The sequence below is a fragment of the Abrus precatorius genome, unplaced genomic scaffold, assembly GCF_003935025.1.
Source record: "Abrus precatorius isolate BTA unplaced genomic scaffold, Abrus_2018 Scaffold8, whole genome shotgun sequence".
NCBI classification, from domain to species: domain Eukaryota; kingdom Viridiplantae; phylum Streptophyta; class Magnoliopsida; order Fabales; family Fabaceae; genus Abrus; species Abrus precatorius.
Genome location: NW_020874428.1, coordinates 6,580,339 through 6,604,583, shown reverse-complemented (window position 1 = coordinate 6,604,583; position 24,245 = coordinate 6,580,339). Strand labels below are relative to the sequence as shown.

Genomic DNA, 24,245 nt, shown 5'->3' with positions numbered 1-24,245 from the left:
GCTGATAGTTTCTGCACATAGCACAGGCAACTTATACAATACATGCAAATCTTAGATACAGCCACTTATAATTGCTAATAGCTTTGGGTGTATTTAATTTCATAGATCATTTTGCGAAGTTATGAATACCGACTGAACTGGGAAATGTTTTGCCGCATTATTGGGTTTAACTAATATGTAACGTTCTCGACATTGACAATGATTTGGTCATCTCTACCTGGTTTTTCTCGACATTGACAATGATTTGGTCATCTCTACCTGGTTTTTTTTCTATTCTTAGATTTTTCGTTTCTATATTCAATTTATTCTATCTCTATTATGAGGATTTAGATTTCCTAATTTAGTACTGGGTGATTTTTGACTTGGTATTACAGGTAGAGCACTTGATGTGTAGTGTTTTGGATGCAGAGGTGGGAGTGTTATTGGTTGACTTTCTTGTAAATCCTTAGGTTTTATTTAATTTCTGTATTTAATTTCTGTAATATGTTGCTGGGAATTGTGATGCTGTTCTTTATGCAGTGTTGTGTTGGTGATAGTTTCTGCACATAGCACAGGCAACTTATGAAACACATGCAAATCTTAGGTGCAGCAACTTATAATTGCTAATAGCTTTGGGTGTATTTAATTTCATTGATTACTCTGTCCAGACGAAATGATCAGGAGATTGTGCATATGGACCAAGTTGTGAAAGGTTTTGACCCATTATTGGGTTTTGAATATGTTCTCCGCGTACCATCAGCCTTGACCAGCCTCAATCATTATTTGGTCATCTCTACCTGGGTTTTTCTATATTCTTGGATTTTTCCTTTTTATATTCATTTTATTCTATCTCTATTATCTATTATATGGATTTAGAATTCCTGATTATTACTGGGTGATTTTTGACTGGGTATTACAGGTAGAGATATGTGGAGTTTTGGAAGCAGAGGTGGGAGAATGGTATTGGCTGACTTTCTTGTAAATCCTTAGGTTTTATTACCCTTGGCAAACATTCAAATTTTTGTATTTTTATTCTGCTGGCTTTCTTCATCGGTGAGATCCGGGTATTTTATTGTAGGGGAACTTGGCAGTTTCAGGTTCGTAAGATGAGGCTGGAATTATGATCCTGTTCTTTATGCAGTGCTGTGTTACTGATAGTTTCTGCACATTGCACAGGCAACTTATAATATTCATGTTAATCTTAGATAATAGCAATTTATAATTGCTAGTAGCATTGGTTGTATTTAATTTCGTTGATGACTTTGTCTAGACGAAGTGATGAGGAGATTGTGCGTATGGACTGAGTTGTGAAAGGTTTTGACCCATTATTGGGTTTTGAATATGCTCTCCGCATCTATATTCTTGGATTTTTCCTTTTTATATTCGTTTTATTCTACCTATATTATAGGAATTTAGATATCCTGATTAGTACTCGGTATTACAGGTAGAGAGCACTTGATGTGTAGAGTTTTGGAAGCAGAGGTGGGAGAGTGACGGCTGACTTTCTTGTAAAGCCTTAAGTTTTATTACCCTTGTCATACATTGAAATTTTTGTATTCTTATTTTGCTGGCTATCTTCGTTGGTGTGATTTGGTTATTTTATTGTGATGCTGTGGGGAAACGTGGCAGTGTCAGCGTTAGTAAGATTGTGGGGAAACGTGGCAGTTTCTGCACATAGCACAGGCAACTTATACAATACATGCAAATCTTAGATACAGCAACTTTTAATTGCTAATAGCTTTGGGTGTATTTAATTTCATTGATGATTTTGTCCAGACGAAGTTATCAGGAGATTGTGGCATATGGACTCAATGTTCTCCGCAATTGACAATGATTTGGTCATCTAAACCTGGGTTTTTCTATATTCTTGGATTTTTTCTTATGCTTTTTATTCTACCTCTATTATGAGGATTTAGATTTCCTGATTTAGTATTGGGTGATTTTTTACTGGGTATCGCAGGTAGAGCGCTTGGTATGTAGAGTTCTGGACGCAGAGTGGGAGAGTGGTATTGGCTGATTTGGTCATACATTGAAATTTTTGCTCTAGTGAGATCTGGGTATTTTATTGTGATGCTGTAGCGAAACGTGGCAATGTCGGGATTTGTAAGATGTTGCTGGGAATTGTGAGCCTGTTCTTTATGCAGTGTTGTGTTAATGATTGTTTCTGCACATAGCACAGGCAACATATAAATTCATGTCAAATCTTAGACAACACTTTTAATTGCTAGTAGCTTTGGTTGTATTTAATTTCATTGATGGCTTTGTCCAGACGAAGTGATCAGGAGATTGTGCATGTGGACCGAGTTGTGAAAGGTTTTGCCGCATTATAGGGTTTTGAATAGTATCATGTTATGTTCTCTGCCTACCATCAGCCTCGATGATGATTTGGTCATCTCTACCTTGGTTTTTGTATATTCTTGGATTTTTTCTTATGTGTTTTATTCTACCGCTATTATGAGGATTTAGATTTAGATTTCCTGATTTAGTACTGGGTGATTTTTGACTGGGTATTACAGGTGGAGCACATACTGTAGAGTTTTGGAAGGAGTGGTGGGAGAGTGGTATTGGCTGACTTTCTTGTAAAGCCTTACGTTTTATTACCCTGACATGCATTGAAATTTTTCTATTTTTATTCTGCTGGCTATCTTCATTGGTGAGATCTGGGTATTTTATTGTGATGCTGTAGGGAAACGTGGCAGTGTCAGGTTCGTAAGATGTTGTTGGGAATTCTGATCTTATTCTTTTTGCAGTGTTTTGTTACTGATAGTTTCTGCACGTAACACGGGCATCATATAAAATACATGCAAATCTTAGTGTACAGCAACTTATAATTGCTAATGGCTTTGGGTGTATTTAATTTCATGGATGATTTTTTCCAGACTAAGTGATCAGGAGATTGTGCATATGGACTGAATTGGTAAAGGTTTTTCCACATTATTGGGTTTTGAATAATATGTAATGTTCTCTGCCATTGACGATGAATTGGTCATCTCTACCTGGGTTTTTCTATATTCTTGGATTTTTCCTTTCTGTATTCGTTTTATTCTACCTCTACTATGAGAATTTAGATTTTCTGATTTAGTACTGGGTGATTTTTGACTGGGTATTACAGGCAGAGCACTTGATTTGTAGAGTTTTGGATCCAGACGTGTGAGAGTGGTATTGGCTGACTTTCTTGTAAAGTCTTTTAAGTTTTATTACCCTTGTCATACATTGAAATTTTTGTATTTTTATTTTGCTGGCTATCTACTTTGGTGAGATTTGGTTATTTTATTGTGATGCTGTAGGGGAAATGTGGCAGTGTCAGGGTTCATAAGATGTTGCTGAGAATTGTGATCCTGTTCTTTATGCAGTGTTGTTTTACTGATAGTTTCTGCACATAGCACAGGCAACATATAAAATACATGCAAATCTTAGGTACAGCAACTTATACAATTGCTAATAGCTTTGGTTGTATTTAATTTCATTGATGACTTTGTCGAGATGAAGTTATCAGGAGATTGTGTATATGGATAGAATTGTGGAAGGTTTTGCGGAATTATTGGGTTTTGAATAATATCTGCATACCATCAGCCATTTGGTCATCTCTACCTGCGTGTTTTTCTTCTAAATTCTTAGATATTTCCTTCTTATATTAGTTTTATTCTACAAATGAGGATTTGGATGTCCTTATTTTGTGTACTGCATGATTTTTTACTGGGTTACAGGTTGAGCACAATGTGTGGAGTCTTGGAAGCAGAGGTGGGAGCTGACTTCTTGAAAAGCCATAGGTTTTAATTACCCTTGATACATTGAATTTTTTGTATGTTTGTTCTGCTGGCTATCTTCTTCAGTGAGTTCTGGATTTTTTATTTTGGTGGTGTAGGGTAACGTCACAGTGACTGTGTTCTTATGTTGTTTCTGGGAATTGTGATCCTGTTCTTTATGCAGCTTTGTGTTGGGAATAGCTTTGGTTGTATTTAAATTCTTTGTTGAGTTTGTCCAGACGAAGCGAGCGTGCATATGGACTGAATTGTGAAAGGTTTTGCGGCATTATTGGGGTTTGATTAATATCATGTAATGTTCTCCGCATACCATCAGCATCTGCGTTTTATAATTGTTTTTCTACCTGGGTTTTTCTATAGTCTTGGATTTCTCCATTTTATAGTTGTTTTTTGCTACCTCTATTATGAGGATTTAGATTTTCTGATTTAGTACTGGGTGATTTTTGACTGGGTATTACAGGCTAAGCGTTTTGGAAGCAGAGGTGGGAAAGTGGTATTGGCTGACTTTTTCTGTAAAGCCTTAGGTTTTATTACCTTTGATACATTGAATTTTTTGTTTGTTTATTCTGCTGGCTATCTTCTTCAGTGTGATTTTCTGCCCATAGTTAAGGCCTCATGCAAGATTTGGGAATCTCGTCATGTTTTCCAAGACTCTGGAACTTTCCATGGTATTTTTAATTTATGTTGCCTCTTTTTTCTTTAATACTACTACACGGTGATCTTTGCTTTGGTCTTATAGGGAAGATGAGCAATTAATGTGTACCGATTTCTGGAAGCACTGGTGCAAAAAGCAGCTTGATTTTCATCTTAAGTCATAGGTTTTTTTTACACAATAAAATCACCTTTTTTTAAATGATATTTTGGACTGTTTATCTTCTTCCGTGACTTCTTGTTCTAATGGGGCAAGGTTGGCAGTGTCAGTGTTTTTAGGTGGTGCTGTACTGTACTCTGATTGAAGATTGAGTCGCACAAAACATTATGCAATTTTAGATACAGCAGATTACAAACTGCTTCGTATAAATTCATTTCTTTCAATGAGTTTGTTTTTATTCTATTATTGTTTTCTGAACTTTCTCATGGCATATGGTTTCTGATAGATCTGAGTTTCTGAATTCTATGATTTTTACTTTCATTTCTATTCTATTTTTGTCTATTTCAAATGTTTTGTTTCTTTGTCCATATTATATGTGTAGTGATCAGTGGGGGAAGCAGCGGTTGGAGCACTATTGCTGACCTTGTTGTAAAAGCCTTAGGTTTTATTAATTACCCTTGAAACAGTCATATTTTTAAATGTTCATTATGCTGATTCTGGACTTTCTTCTTTTGTGGGTTCTGGATTTGTTGTTCTGATAGGACATGGCGTCTTCTTATCGTGTACTGATTGAAGATTGAATCATACAAAATATTATGCAATTCAGTGGATTGGAATTAACAACTTTGGATAAATTATATTTCTTTTCATGTGTTTTTTTGTTCTATTTTCATTTTTTGAATTGTAACCTATTATCTGGGTTTACTTTTAAGTTCTATGTTTTTCTCCTTATTTTTTTTGTAGATTGTTAGGTTTTTTAATTTACTTTTTGGTGATGTTCACTTGGGTCTTACAGGGACGAGTCACGAGAAGCAAAAATGTGTAGTGAGCTTTGGAAACCGTCATGTTAGGGTAATATTGGCCAACTTCATTTAAATCCTTAATTTTGTCATAAATGTTCATGGACTAGCATCTGCTGTGGGTGAGACGATAAGGAATTCCGGGAGTATCACTGGGTTCTGCATAGCATCAGGCATACGTGATTTGGGAACTTTTACCTAGATTCTAATTTGTGTACTAATTTCTGTCTGCTACAGGCATTTTGTTTTTCTCAATTTATTTCTTGGTAATTTTAACTGGGGTTTTATAGGGGAACCGTAGGTTTTGGAAGCGCAGTGGCAAGATGGTCATGTAGCAGGTTTAATGATCCTTGGTACACTTCTTTCATTCATATGTTCGTTGTGGACTGGCTATCTTTCTTGTAGGAGGAGTATTAACTGTTTCCCTTGGTACTGGAATTTGCCTGTCTCAACCATTTGCATATGGAGCACTATAATCGATGTGAATTTGGTTGGAACGTGGATTCAGTAACCTAGTGTGCTGTGAGATGGGCAATGGAACCGTAGGTTTTGGAAGCGCAGTGGCAAGATGGTCATGTAGCAGGTTTAATTATCCTTGGTACACCTTTTGCATTCATATGTTCGTTGTGTAGTCGGCTATCTGTGTCACTGTTTCTTATAAGAGTATTAACTGTTTCCCTTGGTACTGGAATTTGCCTGTCTCAACCAAGTCTTCTCAATGGGAGAGGAGTATGGGATATCCTCTTCGTAGTAAACAGCCACCCGCATGGTAAAGGGTTTGTTTCATTAGCATATGGAGCACTATAATAGATGTAAATTTGGTGCGAACGTGATTCAGTAATCTAGTGTGTTGTGAGATGGGCAATGGAAGTACCGTAGGTTTTGGAAGCGCAGTGGCAAGATGGTCATGTAACAGGTTTAATTATCCTTCTTACACTTTTTTCATTCATATGTTCGTTGTGTACACTGGCTATCTGTCTCTGTAGGAGTATTAACTGTTTCCCTTGGTGATGGAATTTGCGTGTCTCAACCAAGTCTTTCTCAACTGGGAGAGGAGCATGGGATATCCTCTTCGTAAACAGCCACCTGCTTGGTAAAGGATTTGTTTCATTTGCATATGGAGCGCTATAATAGATGTAAATTTGGTCGGGACGTGATTCGGTAACCTAGGGCAATGAAAGTACCGTAGGTTTTGGAAGCGCAGTGGCAAGACGGTCATGTAAGACGGTCATGTAACGGGTTTAATTATCATTGGTACACTTTTTTCATATGTTCGTTGTAGACTGGCTATCTGTCTCTGTTTCTTGTAGGAGTATTAACTGTTTCTCTTGGTACTGGAATTTGCCTGTCTCAACCAAGTTTTTCTCAACTGGGAGAGGAGTATGGGATATCCTCTTCGTACCACCTGCTAGGTAAAGGATTTGTTTCATTTGCATATGGAGCACTATAATAGATGTAATTGGTCGGAACGTGATTCAGTAACCTTGTGTGTTCTGATCCCTATTCTGGATTGATTTCTCAATAATTTCTCCTAGGATCTTGGCAAGATGGGAATCAATGTGATGGAAGCAATGTCAGCAGAGTATTGACTTATTTTAATGCCTTTTTTATTGTTAGTGTCCCTATTGGTTGCTTAAACGGTCTCTCTTTGTAACAAGAGCACATTTGGAATAGTCACTCTGTTTCTTTCTGAATTGGGCACATATACAGCACCGGCATTCTGCTTGGGGGTGGGTCATACATAGAATGATATGCAAAGAATGTGCTGTGGAAGAAGTTGAGAGGGAGTTGAATTCTATGCGAAGGTCATTATTATATTACCCATTTTATATTATTTTTATCCTGCATTGGCTCTTTTTCCACGGATTCTGGATTTGTTTCCCAAGGTGTCGCGCAACCTGGCAGTGTCGAGTATTGAAGGTGCTGGAATTCAACTGTTCCTGGAGAATTCATGTTATTGTCTTCTCGTAGGAAAGGAATATGGGAGCTTGGTTGGGGGGGGTGTCTGTTCAGATCATCTGTGTCTTGGTTTGTAGAATTATGCTAGATTTTGTTTCCTTATTAACTTTTCATATGACCTAATAGGAGTTTCTCCTAGTCACCAGAAGTACATTTGGTGGGGAAGTGCCAATAACTCGTGTGTCTTTGTCGTGAAAATACAATTAACTCGTGTGCCCGTGTCATGAAAATACTTTTATTGTTATCGGTTTGCGCGTCTATTTACTGTTTCTTGATGAACTGTATTCGCGAGCATCTCCTTTCCAAATTGGATATCCTCTGCATCTACGTTTGGAGAATTGTGCTTGTTTTGAAGTGACACATTTGGAATTTGAATTGTTTGTAATGATAAGACGTATCTATTTGTGTATGTTTTTGAATGTACAGTTTGATCTCACAGATTGTTCTGTTCATGCTGTAGTAGAGGTTTTGTCGCTAGAATAAGTGAAAACTAGAAGCAAGTTTCAGCATTGTTGATCTAGTTATTTCCTGGGGAACTTTGAAACACCGTTGTATCTGGATTGTTGATCTAGGTGGTGTTTGTTTGTGATGTTGGATCTGGAATGAACCTAACAGGCGTGTAAATGATTTAACTTTGCAAATATGATGTCACATTATTCTCTCCCACTCACGAGTGCAAATGAAAATTTCATCAACTTTGGAGCAAACAAGGACCAGCATTTTCTGTGTTTGTTACGTTTTTTTGTCATGATATCTATAAAATTTTTGAAATATTGTTTTCGCTTGAAATTTCATAGAAATTATGTTGTTTATTACAGCACAATATTTAAATTTTTTTTGAAAAAAAGATAGGATCTTATGTAACAGACCTTTTTTAAAACAAATTATATCTTTTGCGAATGCCCATAAAATATAATATATCCTCCCTCCCCAGTCCTTATGCAATAAGATTTATTAACTTGTTTTCTAGAATGATAGAAATTATGTTGCTTTTTAATTGGAAGATTTATTTTTCAGTCTTGCCCTTGCTGAGCAATAAATGGGAAAAGTTTGATATTGATGCAGTTTTTTAATACATGTTTATATCCTATTTATCCATTGCCTTGATGAAGGATAATGAAGAAAAGTATAAATTATTTTGTCTTCCTCATATCTATATCTAAAAGATATGCCCTAATTTAACGTGTATATTTGGAATTATCTTTGAATGTCTAAATTATGTTTTGTTAAAAATTTATTACAAAATATATAGTATTCGTTGTACTCATAATATTTTTTAGTAAGATTTTATTGCTTTTTGGTATAAATTCTATTATAATGATAGACAAAAAAAAAATTGTGTTTCTTTCTGCATAAACAAAACTAAGATAAAAATGTAGAATTCATGATTATTCACATGTGATCACAAACTTCTAGACGTTTTGAATAACTTTTGATTTTTCGTTTTTTTAAATTGTGACATTTTGGTTAGTGTTGGTGGATAATTAATCATTGAAATCAACTCTCTTATCAATCCATGGCTATTTGATAATAAAATGAAAATAAAAGAGAGAATTTTGTTGTGAGATTTAAAATTTTATTTATGTTTTTAGTCGAAACTAGTGAAATTTAACATTGTGTTACAGTTATGCAATTAGTAGAGCTAAATTGATGTATTAAAAATAGGGTAAGAAGGTTGTAATATCATTTTTTATTACTTCTTAACAATATATATAATTAATTGCTTCTGTTGTAACTGTAATTTTTTGTAGCCCTTCGACTATGATTTTGGGATTTGTAAGTTGGAGGGACGGGTTTTATTTTTGGTCTTTTGCATGTTTTGTAGTTTGTAATTCTTATTCTTAAATTTTTGCATTTGTATTTAATATTTGATTTGTGTGAATTGTTTAAATTTTGGAGACTTGATTTTGATGCTTAATTTGAGAAATAGTTGTGGATATAAATTGTGTTTGAAGAAAATTTTATGTGTGTTCTAAATATACGTTCTATTAGTTAACTGTCATTGTCAGGGCTGTTTGTTATTAATGTAATGTTTTGTTTTTGCTTTATTTTAATTGTTATTATTTTCACACTAATTTTTTTTTTTTTCACAATGAAGTAATCGTGGATGTAGGAGTATGTGATTTAATAATTATATTAGTAGTGAAAGATAATATGACGAGATTCTTTGTGAATTTATGCTACCTCAGTAAGACAACGCTTTGGTAGCATGGGGAACTAAATGGATTTTGCGGCTTGGAAGGCTTTGGATGAAGAAAATGCGTTAAGGTATTCATATCTTGAAAAACGCCTTTATGATAGACAAAAGAAGGGGATGTTCTTAATACTTATATCACTTTGAGATCTAATTTGCTCTCTTAGGTTTAGCGTATTTCTGGCGTACTATATGTCAAAACTATTATAATTTAATTCACTCTAAATTGTTGTTTGTCCTTAATACGCACTTCAATTTAAGTGATTCTTTTACAACACTAAGGAGTCCTACAGTTATCGAAGTTAAAGAGCAGTAACTAACACTTGCAACTGTTTAACCCTTTTTCACTCATGGTCTTAAATTAATCCTTACATGTGTGAATTATGAGGAACATGAAGAAAGGAGCAAATTCACTTAGGAATGAGTTAGCAACAAAGAAACCATCTTCTCTTATCTTGCCTACCTACTATTGATTTTTTTTTTATCATTATTTATTGAAAACTAATATTTTTTTCACATAAAAAAGTACCATATTTTGCATCTTCAATAGTGTGTGGTTAAGATCTCTTATGTCATATGAGTAAAAGGCTCCCAGTTGATCCTTCCAAATAGTCTATCATAAGTGCTTCAGCTGTTCTCTCCAAGTTGTAAGATTTGAAGTTCTCTTCATGTGCAAATTGTATATACATCATTAATATATGAACAATTATCGAAAACAATTGGCATCGTTGTTAAGGAGTCAACTTAGATTTTATGTGAGAACAAAGAATGAAACAAATTATTACTAATAGAATGACAAGATAAAACTTTTGAGAAACTAGATTTGAAAAAGAAACTAGGAAAGTTGCATTTGTTTTTATAAAATGAGCCTATAATTAGTGCATGAAAGTAAAAAGTCATCAATCATATCACAATGTTTTCTTTATAGTTTGCAAGTCCTAACTAATCTAGTTGTATGCCATATTGAACTTGGTTTGCTTACTTATTCAGTCTAGATCCTATTTTAGCATAAATTATTTATTATTTTTCCTCTGGAGTATAAGTTTTTCTTTCTAGGTGCATGCTTTCGTGCAGCTCTAATTGCTTGGCATGTCTTACTAGAACCTCTAGAGTATGTGAGGGCATAACTTTAAATCTTGTCGCGATGCTAAATAAGTTCATGATATTTATTCTATATTTTGTTATTAAAATAGATAAGTTGATTTTGTGATTGATCATCCTTTGTTCTGACTAGTTTCCTCACTCATTATGAAAAAAAGAAAAATTGCACATACCATAAATTTAAAGCCTTTTATCAAAAAGGAATTTGAAAGAAGCGTATGTGTTTGAATATAATCAGAATTTTGTGTCTATCTCACATTGATACAGAAAGGAATAATACATATATATACAACAGAAAATAACAGAACTAACTGATGATTTAACAGAAAACTAACTATAATGACAGTAACAGAAACAAGGAATTTGATATATTTGTTTATGTTTTGTTCTGTCTTTATCTGGTTTGGGTTTCTATTGTTTTTAAGGAAAGAATAAAATGAAAAAACTATTAACTTTTTAACAGGGCATACAATACCCAGAAACGACAAGTTTATTTGTTCTATTTCTGGTCTGTTCTTTTCTTATTAGCAATTGTTATGGTTTCCTTTCATTTCACGGCAAGTTTCCAGTAGTCTTAGTTATTGGACTTTTGCATTATGTTCCAATAGCAACAGCTAGAGTACACTAATTTCACTAAAGCTTCCCAGTGAGAGATTGGTTCCAAGCACAATCTGCTTGCCTTCTTCCGCTGATCAGTGTATAAAGTGAGTGTCTTTAATTGTCATATTTAGGGGCATTGTAGACCTTATGCATGGATCAAAAGCTTATGGCATGTATTTCAGTGCATCGTGTCCTTTGTGTTTCTATAGTTTTGTTACTTCATTTAGGAGGATACTAGATGCCTGATCCGCTATGCTTGGATCACAGTCTTTGTATTGTGAATGGAATTGTTCTTTTTAGTAATCCCTGCTAATTTTTCTTTTTGCAGTAATATCTTGTTAAGCTGTTAGGTACTGTATATTTTGGTTGAAGTGTCAAACAGATCTAGATTTTTAACCTGAAGAATTATTTTCCAGTATAAATAGTTACACAGATAAAGCTAAATGCTTGAATTTTTATTATCTTCCTGCAGATATGATTTTCCTATAATCAACGGTAAAAGCAGAAAAATAACTTAATTGCAAGTAAGTGTTAATTTGCTTTCAAGTGAATAATTACATTGAATTAGCTCATCTTAAGGCTATCCTCCTTGAATTATTGCCTGGAACTGAGGTTATTCTTGCAAATTATTCCCTAGTGCTTCCAAAGCGTCTGCTGAGCAAATTGGTTCCAGTTGTTCAGATTGGTAAGGGTTGTTGTTGCAGGGGGAACATATTTTTCCACTGTTGGGATTTGTTGCACCTCCTCCTTGGTATTACAACTTGCGTACTATTCGGTTTAGACCCATCGCTAGTGCAGAGCATTGAGAAGATGTGCTGGGATTTGAAAACTTTAGCTACTGTCATGTAATATTAAAATACCATCATTATAATTTTAGCTACTGTCATGTAATATTAAAATACCATCATTATATTTGGCTATACTTGTTGCATTCTTATCAATTATCACTCTTAAAAGGGTTATATTTTGTTGTTGAATGCATATTTATTGAGTGATATTGTATTTAACAAACTAAAACTAGTTTTGATATTGTATTTAACAAAATAAAACTAGTTTAATATTTATGCTGCAAGTCCACAGCAGTTAAATGAAAAACATCTTTGTTAACTTAAGTCAAATTATTACATGGTGGTCACTTTGATATGCTTATTTAAACTTTTGTATTTTGAAATGTCTGTTTTCAGATTATATTTTTTTTCGTCCATAAGATCTTGACCTTAATCTTGGTCATGTGAAACTTTTTGGCCTATATAATTTTTAATTTGTTGGATTTTTAGTCCAAGAGGACTTTTTAGTCCCAACCCGCGAGCTCTAGTGAGCCACTACCCTAATGGCTGCTTTCTTATTTGTTGGAAGTTGACCACTCGTATGATCTTGCCCTTATCAAGCATCCCAAAATGAATATTCACGTCGGAGGAACTTACAGTGCTAAATGAGACTTTTTCTCTTTCTTCTCGTGGGATTAGAGTTGTGCCAAGGATCACGAATACCTCATCCCTTCGTTCCTCTCCTGCTTTCACTATTTTATTATCAGAGCTGTCAAATATGGCTTTAGCTCAATGCTGAGTCCCGAAATAATGCATCTATAGCCTTGCCGCTATATGAATTAAACCCTAAATTATTAACACTTTCCAAAATCATATGCAAACTTTTCAGACATTTCTTTAGTGTTCCTGGTAAGAACACTAATCCCCATTCTCTAAAATCTTACACAAATTCGTTTGTGGATTAGTGGCTAATGCTTGTGACTCTCCAAAATCCCCATTCTTGATGGTTTGTTACACTGTTTGGACTTTGTGCGAAGAAGGAATGTCGCGACGCCCATAAAAGATACGAAACCTCAGTGGTTGTGCTTCATCATTCAAGAGACACATCAGGTATTCAAGAAGCTTGGGTATTCATGAAACTAAGCTTCTTCAACTTCCTTCTGCTTGCAACGTTAGAAACGCCACCGCCGCATACTGCCTAGTAAGTGTTCCCATATTCGGCTCTGTCCTAGTAATTTTTTGTAAAAGCTGTAACGGTAGGGTCCATTTTCTTCTGCTTTACCAATTCTTTGAGCTGCAAATGTATCAGAAGCGCAGAATCCATTACATAACTTTATAAAGTTCCTCTAAATCACTTTTCTCTCGCCTATTACACTGTTCCTGATGAGGAATTAATTCTGAAGTGGTATCTGAATTTGTTTGTAGGATACTTGTTAGAAACGAGAATTTGTTCCTAATCGCGTACTTTTCCAAACTCTGGTTAAGTTGGTTTACTAAAAGCCAGTTGGTAGACAAATACATTTAAATAATTAAATCTGGTAGGATTAAACATGGAGGTTAAATCTAAGGTGTGTTATATTGTGAGATATTTAGAAAATGGAATATGACTTGAAATGTCATTCATAACCACCGTTCTAACAAACCAGAATAAGAGAGGTTATTATTAAATAAAAATATTAGCAGTTCTGCACTGTCTCTCAATATTTACTTGGTATGTATAATATGGCTACAAACTTTATATTATGCTTGAAAAATATATAAAGCAGTAATAATTATAACTTAAAAACTGAATTAAGTTTTTAGCCAGAATAGGGCAGAAACATACAAATCCAGTGTTAGTGTCTAGTGTTGTAAGCATTGACAGAACCAAATATATATCAAACCTGTGAAAATTGTCATTGTAATTAAAAATCATCAAACCGATCTGCAGAAACTATGACTCATTACTATGCTCATATTAGCAACCGTGTGTTGATCAGAACTAGGCCCCACTTGTTTGCTGTAAGCAAATACTTATTATATTTGAATAACCTGGTTTATGTTTACAAATAAGTACGTTATGTTGATGACCCGTTTAGTTCTTAATTAACAAAAACCAACAACCAGTGACAAGAATGAATTTATATTTGGTGTATGAACATACAGATAAGTACATTATCTTGACTTAAAATAATTGTTAATGTTGGGGCTTGAACCTGGTGTATGCACATACATAGATATCGCGTTCCATCTTTACAATTGGAAGATGGAGCCATGAAAACAAAACAAATTGAGGGGAAAAAAGATGCATGAAGTAAAAGCCATAAGAGTGATGCATATTGGTTGGTTATGCTTAGCCTTTGGTTCTGATAATAGAGATTGTGCCTCTTCCCTGAGCGTGAATTTTAGTAAGGGCCATCACTGCTTTCCCTGAAAGGCCTGGACCCACTGTGGTCAAGTTAATTAAATTCAGATGTGGCAGAAAGCAATTGATACAATTCCTTGCTTTTTAACTGTGTTCTTCAGCATAAGTAGTTTAGCTGTTTTAGAATCCGAAATAGCAGATGTTTATTCCTTGTTGTTATAATGATCCTACTATCAGAACCAAACCAATAATGCTCCTGCTATTAATTGTATCTGTTTGTAGGATATTTGTTAGAAACTATAATATTGCCGTTGGAAGTAGTTAATACTGTATTTCTTCCTGTGTTTCTGTGCAGTTGTATTCTGATTTATGTTACATCATGATCATGTATCTTGTTTTAAATTCATTGACAGTATCATTATAATAAAATCCATTTTGCGTTAATACATTTATCAAATAATATTTAAATGTGCTTGTTCTAATTTTTATTATTATGGATTGTAAATATTGGTCCCTTTGGTGCTATTCATTATTTTAAGGATTGTTTGTAAAAGAGTTTCTATCTATAATTTTTTATTTTTTATTTTATTTTTTTGCAATTCTGTGGTCTGTATCAAAGTTTCTATTTATAAGAGTATTATGTTTTTTCAGTTTCACCGGTCTCATGCCATCTTGTATTGTTTTGTTTTGCATGTTATGTTGTATTAATAATTCTATAAGGCCCTAACCCTGTAGGTTTGACCCACAGAACCTTTAATTTATTGGACTTCTTGGCCCTAACCCATGTGGCCTAGGGTTAGGGCTGGGCTAGTTTAGTTTGGCTTTTTGACAGCTCTATCGATTATAGAGCGAGTGACTTTGTTCCATTTTTCACTAACATTACATAATTTAATAGTTCTATCGTGGAAGCCTGGTGGAGCTAGAATTTATATCCGGGTGTGATTTCCTCATTAATTTTGGCCAGGAAACACGAACAAAAGGCCTCAACCCACCCCTTTCCCCTTAGGCGGGAAGGTTGTAGGACGAGGGGAATGGATCTTCATGCACTGGCTTTCTATTAGCGAGAAAGAGCCCTTATTATTTCTTGAAATTAAAAAAAAAGGAAGTACCAACGAGCCCTCAGTTGAAGAGTAACAATCATCAACTACAAACCTTTGTTGGAAATGGAGACAGAGACAATGGCGGTGGATAAGAGGGAGATGATCAACAACGTGCTGTGCCTTTTGACAGACCCAGATGGAACTCCTTTGGGTGCTCCTATGTACCTTCCTCAAAACGCTACTCCTCAACACCTTAACCAGATTGTCAATAAGCTTCGAAACAATGTAATTCCCTTTTCTTTTTCCAATTATTATTATTAGTTTCAAATACATATTTGCTCCCTCTATATTCACACGTTACAAATTAGTTCTTCACTAAAAAAACTTATGCTTTAGTTCCTAAACTGGTGTTTGTTACATTTTAGTTTCTATCGTTTTAATATTATTAGAAAAAATTATTGTTTTATCAAGCTTATGCTATTTAGTTCGAGTGTTAAAATTATAGTACCAAAGAATAATGAAACACTTGTTAGGAACTGACAGGTAAGTCCTTTTGGGTATAGGTACTAATTTATAAATGCGTATCAATTGCAGGGATCAAATATTTATTGTAAGCTTATTATTGTTATTATTATTATTATGACATTGATTGATTATCTATTTTCATATTTTAGGAGGAGAAATTACCGTATGCTTTCTATATATCAGACGAGGAGCTCCTTGTGGCACTTGAAACGTACTTGCAGAAAAACAAAGGCTAGTTTTGTTTGATTTTAATTCATTCTCTTAATTATTTTATTTGTACTAATGTTTTTTTTTCCTTTGTAATGTTAATTGCATTATTTCAGTCTCAGTGGAGAAGGCATTGCCTATAGTTTGTCAACCTCAAGCTATATTCAGGATTCGTCCTGTGAATCGCTGCTCCGCAACTATTTCTGGTATGTAAGACATGAGGCATTGTGTTTTTAATTCATGTGATGGCACAATGTTGTATGCAGGAATTTTATCCTGAAATATGGTGACAGATGCTGAGACATGTTAAACAGCAGAATGGTTTGACTGTTGAAGATGTTAGCTTAAATATGTATTGTTGTCATGTTCTCTGGAATTTATGTGATTGGGATTGTTTGTATTTTGTAGGTCATGCAGAAGCAGTACTTACCGTTGCTTTTGGTCCTGATGGGCGACACCTGGCAAGTGGTTCTGGTGATACCACTGTTCGGTTTTGGGACTTGAACACTCAGACACCATTGTTCACTTGCACAGGTTTGATGCTTAAAGATGATAAAGCTAGTCTTGGGATCTGCCCAACAAAAATTGTGTTTAATTAAAGCAAGAAATAATTAATTGATGTTTATGTATCCTTCTCTTAGTACAAGAATAGAAATGATCAATTTAACTCCTGCTGAAAAAAGGAAATATTGGGTTATGCTCATGATTGTATTGCTAGGAACAAAATTCTTCAATTGATTGCATAGGCTAAATCTTTTTCTGATGGATCCCTGTTATCAGTAGTATGCTACAAGAATGGGGATGAAATGTATAGAATCAACACATGTAGGTAAGGATACTGAGGAGAATATTTCCTTTTTAATTAGGGTAAGGTAGAAAATGGGACATAAGTGGAATATTCATGCTGTTACTGTTAGTTCTGGAGCATAACTGGATACTAAAGGAATAGTGGTAAGTGTGAATTTGGTTGGGAAGGAATGAGAAGAGGAAGAATAGGAAATGAGAAGACAAGTGAAAATTTGGAATTGGGAGGGAGGCTACAAGCATCTCAAATCAAATGTTGGTTTCTTTTTTTTGTTCTCTTTTGAGGAATTCTAGAGGTCTGCATCTGACATGAGTAGCTAGTCATATCAGTTTCTATTTTTCTCATGCAGCCATTCCTTTTCGAATATCTTTTTCCAATTTTAACTAGAATGTGTCATAAACTGATTTTATGCAGGACACAAGAACTGGGTCCTTTGTATTGCATGGTCACCAGATGGAAAACATCTTGTAAGTGGGAGCAAGGCTGGAGAACTTCATTGTTGGGACCCGCAAACGGGAAAGTCATTAGGCAATCCATTAATTGTATAAAATCTTTAACCTTGAATACCAATTTCTATTATAAATCTTTTTTTTTTTTTCCTCCTAATTTTGCATTGAACCATGTTAAGAATTGTTGAATTTGGGCTTTAGACCTAATTCAACCCCAAAAGCTAGCTCATAGGATGTGAGACTTCAACAATAAGTTTGATTAATAATACTAATTGTGCTTCTATCTTTCTCCCTTTCCACTCCATTTATAAAAAATAAAAGAACAACATGCTTTATTGCAAAAATGTTTTAGATGAATTGTTATTTATTTATTTTTGGTTGCATAGTTGAACAATTATTTTGATTAGTTGAGTATTTATGTTGATAATAGATGTTGTTCAAAGTGTTTTATATCATTATAACATTTCTTGGATAACAAAATTCATATTATACTAAATGTAGGGCCACAAAAAATGGATTACTGGTATCGCATGGGAACCTGTCCACTTAAATGCTCCATGCCGCCGCTTTGTAAGTGCCAGCAAAGATGGGGACGCTCGTATTTGGGATATCTCTTTAAAGAAATGTGTTTTGTGTCTCAGTGGCCACACACTTGCTATAACTTGTCTAAAATGGGGTGGAGATGGTGTAATTTATACTGGGTATTCTCTTCCTCTTTCCTTCCACTTTCTCTGAAGTTTTAAGTCTGAGAATATATTTGTACTCTTTTTTTTTCTTTTTTTTGCATGAATTAGGATATTAGTACAGTAGCTCAGCTGCTATATCAAGTTCTTAATTGACATTTATGAGATTCATTTTATTTGGCCATTGGGGTCATAATCTGTTTCTCACAAATATAGTGTACTTCAATCTTTAGGAAAATTATTCGTGCATACCCCTGCTGGAAACAAAACTCATTTAAGTTAAATTCTAATTTTATGATTTTAACTAGTGGCTATCTAAGTTTGTAGATCATATTTTTAGACCTTTAGTTCAACTGATCCTGATGTTAATTATGTTATGCAGTAGGGCTTCCCCCCTTTTTTGTTTAAATTAATGGCTATTTATGACTGTAATTCTGTATTACTGCTTGGAGCCTTAACTGTGTTATTTTATTACAGCTCCCAGGATTGTACAATCAAAGTATGGGAAACAACACAAGGGAAGCTAATTCGTGAACTGAAGGTGGAACTCATCCCTTTGTGGTTGAATGCTACTTGCAGTCTAATTTTATATGTGCTCGTTTTGAGCGTGATTTTTTATATGGATTACTCCTTTGTCTCATTTAGTGCTTCATATTAGTTATTTGATATTATCATTCAAGTGTATTTTATGCTAATCAGATGTAGCTGCCTCGATCTTGAATGATTTTACTCCGTGTTTTGTTTTTATTCTTTGTTAGAATGTTAACATGAAATTTATATAAAATCACACACCTAGCAATTAGGGTTTAGGCTCTATGGTTTAGGGTTAACCCTAAAAACTATATAGTTTATATAGTTTATCAAACTTATATTAATCTGTAATTTCAAGAGAACAAGGAATTTGTATTTTTAGTTTTAATTAGTTCTATTATGAAAATTCTTCTGTCTCTTTTTTAAAAATTTTAATAAATTTATGTTAGAAAATTTTTTTGTGGAATTTTATTTTTCCATGTTAAGGGCAACATTGTAGTTTGTTCCTTTGAATTTCTCCTTTCTTGGTTGTTTTCTGTCTTGTTCTTTTATTCTTATTTTTACATCAAATACATCTCATGTATTTTGTTTTAAACTTCCTGCTAATATTCAACCCTTATTTTTTTCTCAGTGATGACGGCAATATATTGTTGTCTTTACTTTCCATACTAATTTTTTTTTCTTTTTCATATTTTGCAATTAATTTTAGGGACATGGGCATTGGGTTAATTCTTTGGCATTGAGCACTGAATATGTTCTACGCACTGGAGCTTTTGATCATACTGGAAAACAGTATTCATCTTCGGAAGAAATGAAGAAGGTAATTGTTATTTGTTTAATGGTCATGTTAGTTAGCCCTTTGAACCATAGTTGCTAAACATACTCCTACTATGGCTGGTTGGATTTGGTAGGCCAGAGTTTGGGTTTGTAGAATTGGACCACAGTTCATTTGACCACATCAATATTGTGGTTTGAATTGTGAGGGTTGTGTTGATTCTAACCTGCAATGCAAGTTTTTTTTACTTGAAAAGAAAAGTTCATGGATCAAACTATAGTCTTTCATAGCAGAAGGTGACTTGTTCAGAGTGTACCTGTTGAAAAATAATAAAGTGTTTTTATCAAGAATTATTTTCTAATTACTAAAAATTTTCAATTCAATTGTTTGAGCCTAGAGAATGTGAAATTATGTAAGAATAATTAATTATGAATAAAAGTAAATAACACAACATACGTCTTGGTTGAACTTATAGAAGAGAAACCTAGAGCATATGTATTTTTTCATTCAATCATTTATGTTAATTTTTCGTTTAGTTGTAAGTTCAATTTTCTTGTGATTACCGATCATTCATACAATTGTTATCAATACCTAATTGTTATAGAATATTAACATTCTTTTCTCTAAACTAATATTTACTATAATCATGCAAGATATTAATTCAAGAAAGTATAAAACACTTATGAACTTGTTAATTTAATAACGATTAGAAGAAAAAAATTAGTTTAGTCCACCTAATTATTTGTCTTGATTTATTCTATAAATTCATTAACTAATTGAGATACGGTTGTCCGACGATATTATTAATTATAATTATACAATTATACACAATAGGATAAAAACTAATCACCAATAGAAATTAAACTTAGATTCAAACATCAAAATTTCATAAATTTAAAAACAAAAATTTACATAACCTTAGCTATGAATTTAGTTACTCATATTAAAGGAAAGAATTAGAGCAATCATAAATAAAGTCATAAAGAAAAGCAAACTAGAAATAGATGAGTTTCCGATCTCAAATACGGTCGCTTAAAGCTTCAAGTACCACTAAGAATATATCAAAGGATCCCATGTAAGAAAGATGAGATGAAAAGTATATCCTAAGCCAGAAAAGGGTGTATAATTCGATGCCTAAGGTGTCTCTTTAATAATATTTGAAAACTTTAAAAGTCTTTCATAATTGGGTTTCTCGCAGATGAACGCGTGCATGGGCTCGAAGTATCCCTGTACTTACTTTTAAGGTCTGGGCATGTTGACTGTTGCGAAGCTTAATTTTGGAACCAATTTGGGCCCAAAGCACTCCTTAAACACAATTGTGGCCTTCTTATATTAAATTACAAAATTAATATATAAATCAGTATAAAATTCAAATAAAATAAAGGTTAAACATAAACATATGAGTTATACAAATGGGTCAAAATACGAACTTATCATGACCCGTAATGCTAATAGGCAGCTTGCTCATTGGAAAATATTATATTTATATTATCTCAATTGTGTTTTTCTTTTGAACAAAGAGACTTATATTTTACTGTCATATGTAATAGAGATGCATAAAACAAGTTATAAAAATATTAGTTATAGATATTCTAAAATTCTCATATTTTACTGAATTATCTTTAAAATCTTAATTTAACTTGTAAATTTTCCCTTGGTCCTAATTCTTAAGAAACCAAGTTGAATATTGAATCAATGTGACCTTTGAGTTATGGTTCAATTGGTTCAATCAGTTAAACATGTAGTTGAACCATAAACTATGATTGAGCTGGAGATCGCCAATTTATTGTCTGACTGTTCAAGTGGGTGGTTTGGTCTCTTTTTTAAAACACAACTTGTTCCCTAAATCTATATTTCTATTACCATTGGGAAATTTACCAAATATATTTATTATTATTTCAATTTATTTGTTCGGCGAAAATGCATAATTCCTCTTTTGTGGAGAACTTTAATTAAAAAAATAGATAAGTTTAGATGAAAAGCCTAAAATAAGGATAATTGGATTGGTCTATTGTATTGAATCAATTAAATAAATATCAACAACTACATATCTATATTTTGGCTGATCCCAAAACGAAGTTTTTTTATGGTGCCGCCCAATGACATTGTTTTGTTCATATAGCCAACCCCAAGTAATGGGATTACGGGATAAGGCCTGATTATAAAAATGTTATTTGAAGTTACTTCGAAATTATTTTTAAGAATTAAGAATTTTTAATGACTAATTTAATGTTTTTGAGGTTTGTAATTTTGTATGCTGTGAAATTTGAACTCTTGTTCTGCTTGCTGCCTTCCATATTGCATCATGACTTCCTGGGTTCTTTGCTTAGAAGGAAGGATTCTGTCTAACCTTTCTTTCAGATTATATTTTTCTTGTCTGATATTTAATATTTATGCTGCTGATGAATGTAGGTTGCCCTTGAAAGGTACCAAGCAATGAGAGGCAATGCCCCTGAAAGATTGGTCTCTGGATCTGATGATTTTACCATGTTCCTTTGGGAACCTTTCATCAGCAAGCACCCGAAAACACGCATGACAGGTCATCAGCAGGTACAACTTTTTCATTTTTTCTCTTAACATTTAAAGTATGATAATGAGAATAAACCAAAATGATCTTCAAATTGCAATGTGACTTCAGTTTGTATCAGCTTTATTGAGAAGCTAACTAGGTTTAGAAATCTTCTCTGATATAGTATGGTTTCTTGGTACTAAAAAACATGATGAGGTCAAACTCCATGAGTAGCAGAAGGTTGTTCTTTTGTTTGATCAATTCAAATAGTAATAAGTATTTGCTGATCCCCATTTTTTATCAATTTTTGCTGACTGAAGTTGGTTTCATTGTTATGCAGATTTAATCACAAAATTAAGTTACGACTTTGTTTATCTGCATATTCCATCTTTTAGGCTTAATGATAAAAGTTAAACTTGGTTGCTGGCAGCTTGTGAACCATGTCTATTTTTCACCTGATGGGCAGTGGGTGGCAAGTGCATCTTTTGATAAATCTGTGAAGTTATGGAATGGCACCACTGGGAAATTTGTTGCTGCCTTTCGAGGCCATGTTGGGCCTGTTTACCAGATCAGGTATAGCATAAGTAATTCCATCTTACTTCAAACTGGAATCCAAAGATTTTTAATTTAGAACTGTAATAAAGTATATTGGCTTTTACTACAGCTGGTCTGCAGATAGCCGACTTCTTTTAAGTGGCAGCAAAGATTCAACACTTAAGGTAAGCATAATTTTCCTTTTATAAGAAAGGATATGTATCATGAAGACATGAACATTTTTAGTTTAGTTTGTACATCTGAAATTTTCAATTTACTTGATAAGAACTTTGACCTTTCATTGTGTATGGTTTTCAAGGTTTGGGATATCCGGACACGTAAGTTGAAGCAAGATCTTCCAGGCCATGCGGATGAAGTATGCTGTTCACGTACCAAAAGATTGAATAATTTTTTTACATATTTTTTCATACTGGTGGCTGACCTAAGCCTATTTTCTTTCGTAAAGGTTTTTTCTGTTGATTGGAGTCCAGATGGAGAGAAGGTAGCCTCTGGTGGTAAGGATAAAATGTTGAAGTTGTGGATGGGCTAGGCTAAGTTTTGGATGAATATTGGGTATCTACAGTCGGTGTATCTCAATGGTTGAGATGCAAGATCCTCTTTAAATTATATAGACACCCTATAAGATGTGTATCAGAACTGTAATCTACATAGCCATTTAGAATATAGGCACTGGAAGAAGTTGCTCAAATTGTGTCTCAGAAAAGTGGTAAAGAAGCGGATGGGTGCCCATCATATGCATGAAGGTATATATATGCCAAGATGTTTTGTTGTCTGCTCCGAAGTCTGTTTTTTCTGGGTCTCCCCTCTCATTATGGTCGTAGGCGCATTGTTTGTCAATTGCAACATGGTTATCATTTTTTTTCCTTTTGGTCAATGATGGCTATCATTGATTGAACTGTAATAGGGTTCATTTGTATGAACTCAAATTTTTGGAAGTTTGACACCTGATAAAAGTAGAGACTGAACGTGCAAAAGGGCTAGCCAGAGGATGGCTTTCTGTTGGTCATGACGATTCCAGTTTTTGAACGGAGTATTATAAGGATTGATATATTTAGATTTAAGGAAATTAAATTGCGTCGATTTAATTGTTTTCATTTTATAAAATTGTGATTAGATTGTTATTTGTAAAATTAAAACGTCAATGCAAGCATGAAAAAAGAAATGCAAAAGTAAAGTTTCGGGTTTGGATTTTTACGTATGTAAAAAATTTTCAGTAAACATGCGTGATCTGGATTAAATAAAATAAAAAAATAAAAAAGAAAAAAATGTAAATGGTTTGGAAATCAATATCTTTTAGGCTGTTGACTTAGGGCTTTTCTTGCATTATGATCACAATTTTTGAGAAATATTTTTTTTTAATAGTAACACTTTTGGGGTATGAAGTTATTATTTTAAACAGTTATTAATGAGATTGACATGTAACTTATTTTTTAAATGATAGTTTTCGGCATATATTTACCAATAAAATTTAATGAGACAAATTAAAAATATATTTTTGTAAGTTATATGCAAATTATGATTCTATCTAGAAAAAAATGTATTAGAAAAGTCTTTATACGAGAAAAAAAATTAGATAAAAGATAAATAAATTTTTTTCTATAATTGTATTTAGTAAAATAATCTTTAGTTAGATGCTTTAGTTATAAGGAGAAATTGACTAACAACTAATTTCAGCGAAATTATCTACACTAACTTGATAATTTCCACTACAAGGCATTAAAAAATTATGCACCCAAAAGCAAGGTTTTGTTTCATGGGTTCTTAAGTTATTTAATTTGTCAAGTTTAGACTTCTTGTCTTTTTAGTTAGATTTTATTTATTGTCTATTCTTTGTTAGTAGTGATGTG

The 24,245-nt window shown here is 33.5% G+C and overlaps 1 protein-coding gene and 1 long non-coding RNA gene across 4 annotated transcripts; both read left to right on the top strand.

Moving 5' to 3' along the window:
• The first annotated feature begins 245 nt into the window (after window positions 1-245).
• On the top strand, window positions 246-3,911 carry LOC113845892. Its single transcript, XR_003501591.1, has 3 exons — window positions 246-416; window positions 3,135-3,161; window positions 3,744-3,911. It is a non-coding gene; the product is annotated as an uncharacterized LOC113845892 (long non-coding RNA).
• Window positions 3,912-5,736: 1,825 nt separating this feature from the next.
• LOC113845891 (notchless protein homolog) lies at window positions 5,737-23,476 on the top strand. 3 transcript variants are annotated; one of them, XM_027473571.1, is made up of 15 exons: window positions 5,737-7,159; window positions 11,681-11,732; window positions 15,284-15,644; window positions 16,034-16,115; window positions 16,208-16,297; window positions 16,500-16,625; window positions 17,311-17,438; window positions 17,847-18,046; window positions 18,506-18,569; window positions 19,269-19,379; window positions 21,747-21,884; window positions 22,274-22,416; window positions 22,508-22,562; window positions 22,697-22,753; window positions 22,844-23,476. In XM_027473571.1, the coding sequence occupies exons 3-15, from the start codon at window positions 15,483-15,485 to the stop codon at window positions 22,925-22,927; spliced, it is 1,440 nt and encodes a 479-aa protein (XP_027329372.1). In that variant the 5' UTR covers window positions 5,737-7,159; window positions 11,681-11,732; window positions 15,284-15,482; the 3' UTR covers window positions 22,928-23,476. The 3 variants fall into 3 exon arrangements, with proteins under 3 accessions (XP_027329372.1, XP_027329374.1, XP_027329373.1); XM_027473573.1 differs by lacking the exons at window positions 5,737-7,159; window positions 11,681-11,732 and adding an exon at window positions 12,888-13,176 and having other exon boundaries at window positions 15,215-15,644; XM_027473572.1 differs by lacking the exons at window positions 5,737-7,159; window positions 11,681-11,732 and having other exon boundaries at window positions 13,538-15,644; window positions 22,844-23,457.
• Window positions 23,477-24,245: the final 769 nt, after the last annotated feature.

Bases quoted from the DNA above. Each gene is read 5' to 3' on its own strand.
- LOC113845891 (XM_027473571.1), top strand. From the start codon at position 15,483: ATGGAGACAGAGACAATGGCGGTGGATAAGAGGGAGATGATCAACAAC. The intron at 16,626-17,310 runs GTTTGATGCTTA...GATTTTATGCAG, and splicing joins ACCATTGTTCACTTGCACAG to GACACAAGAACTGGGTCCTT. The intron at 22,417-22,507 runs GTATAGCATAAG...CTTTTACTACAG, and splicing joins GGGCCTGTTTACCAGATCAG to CTGGTCTGCAGATAGCCGAC.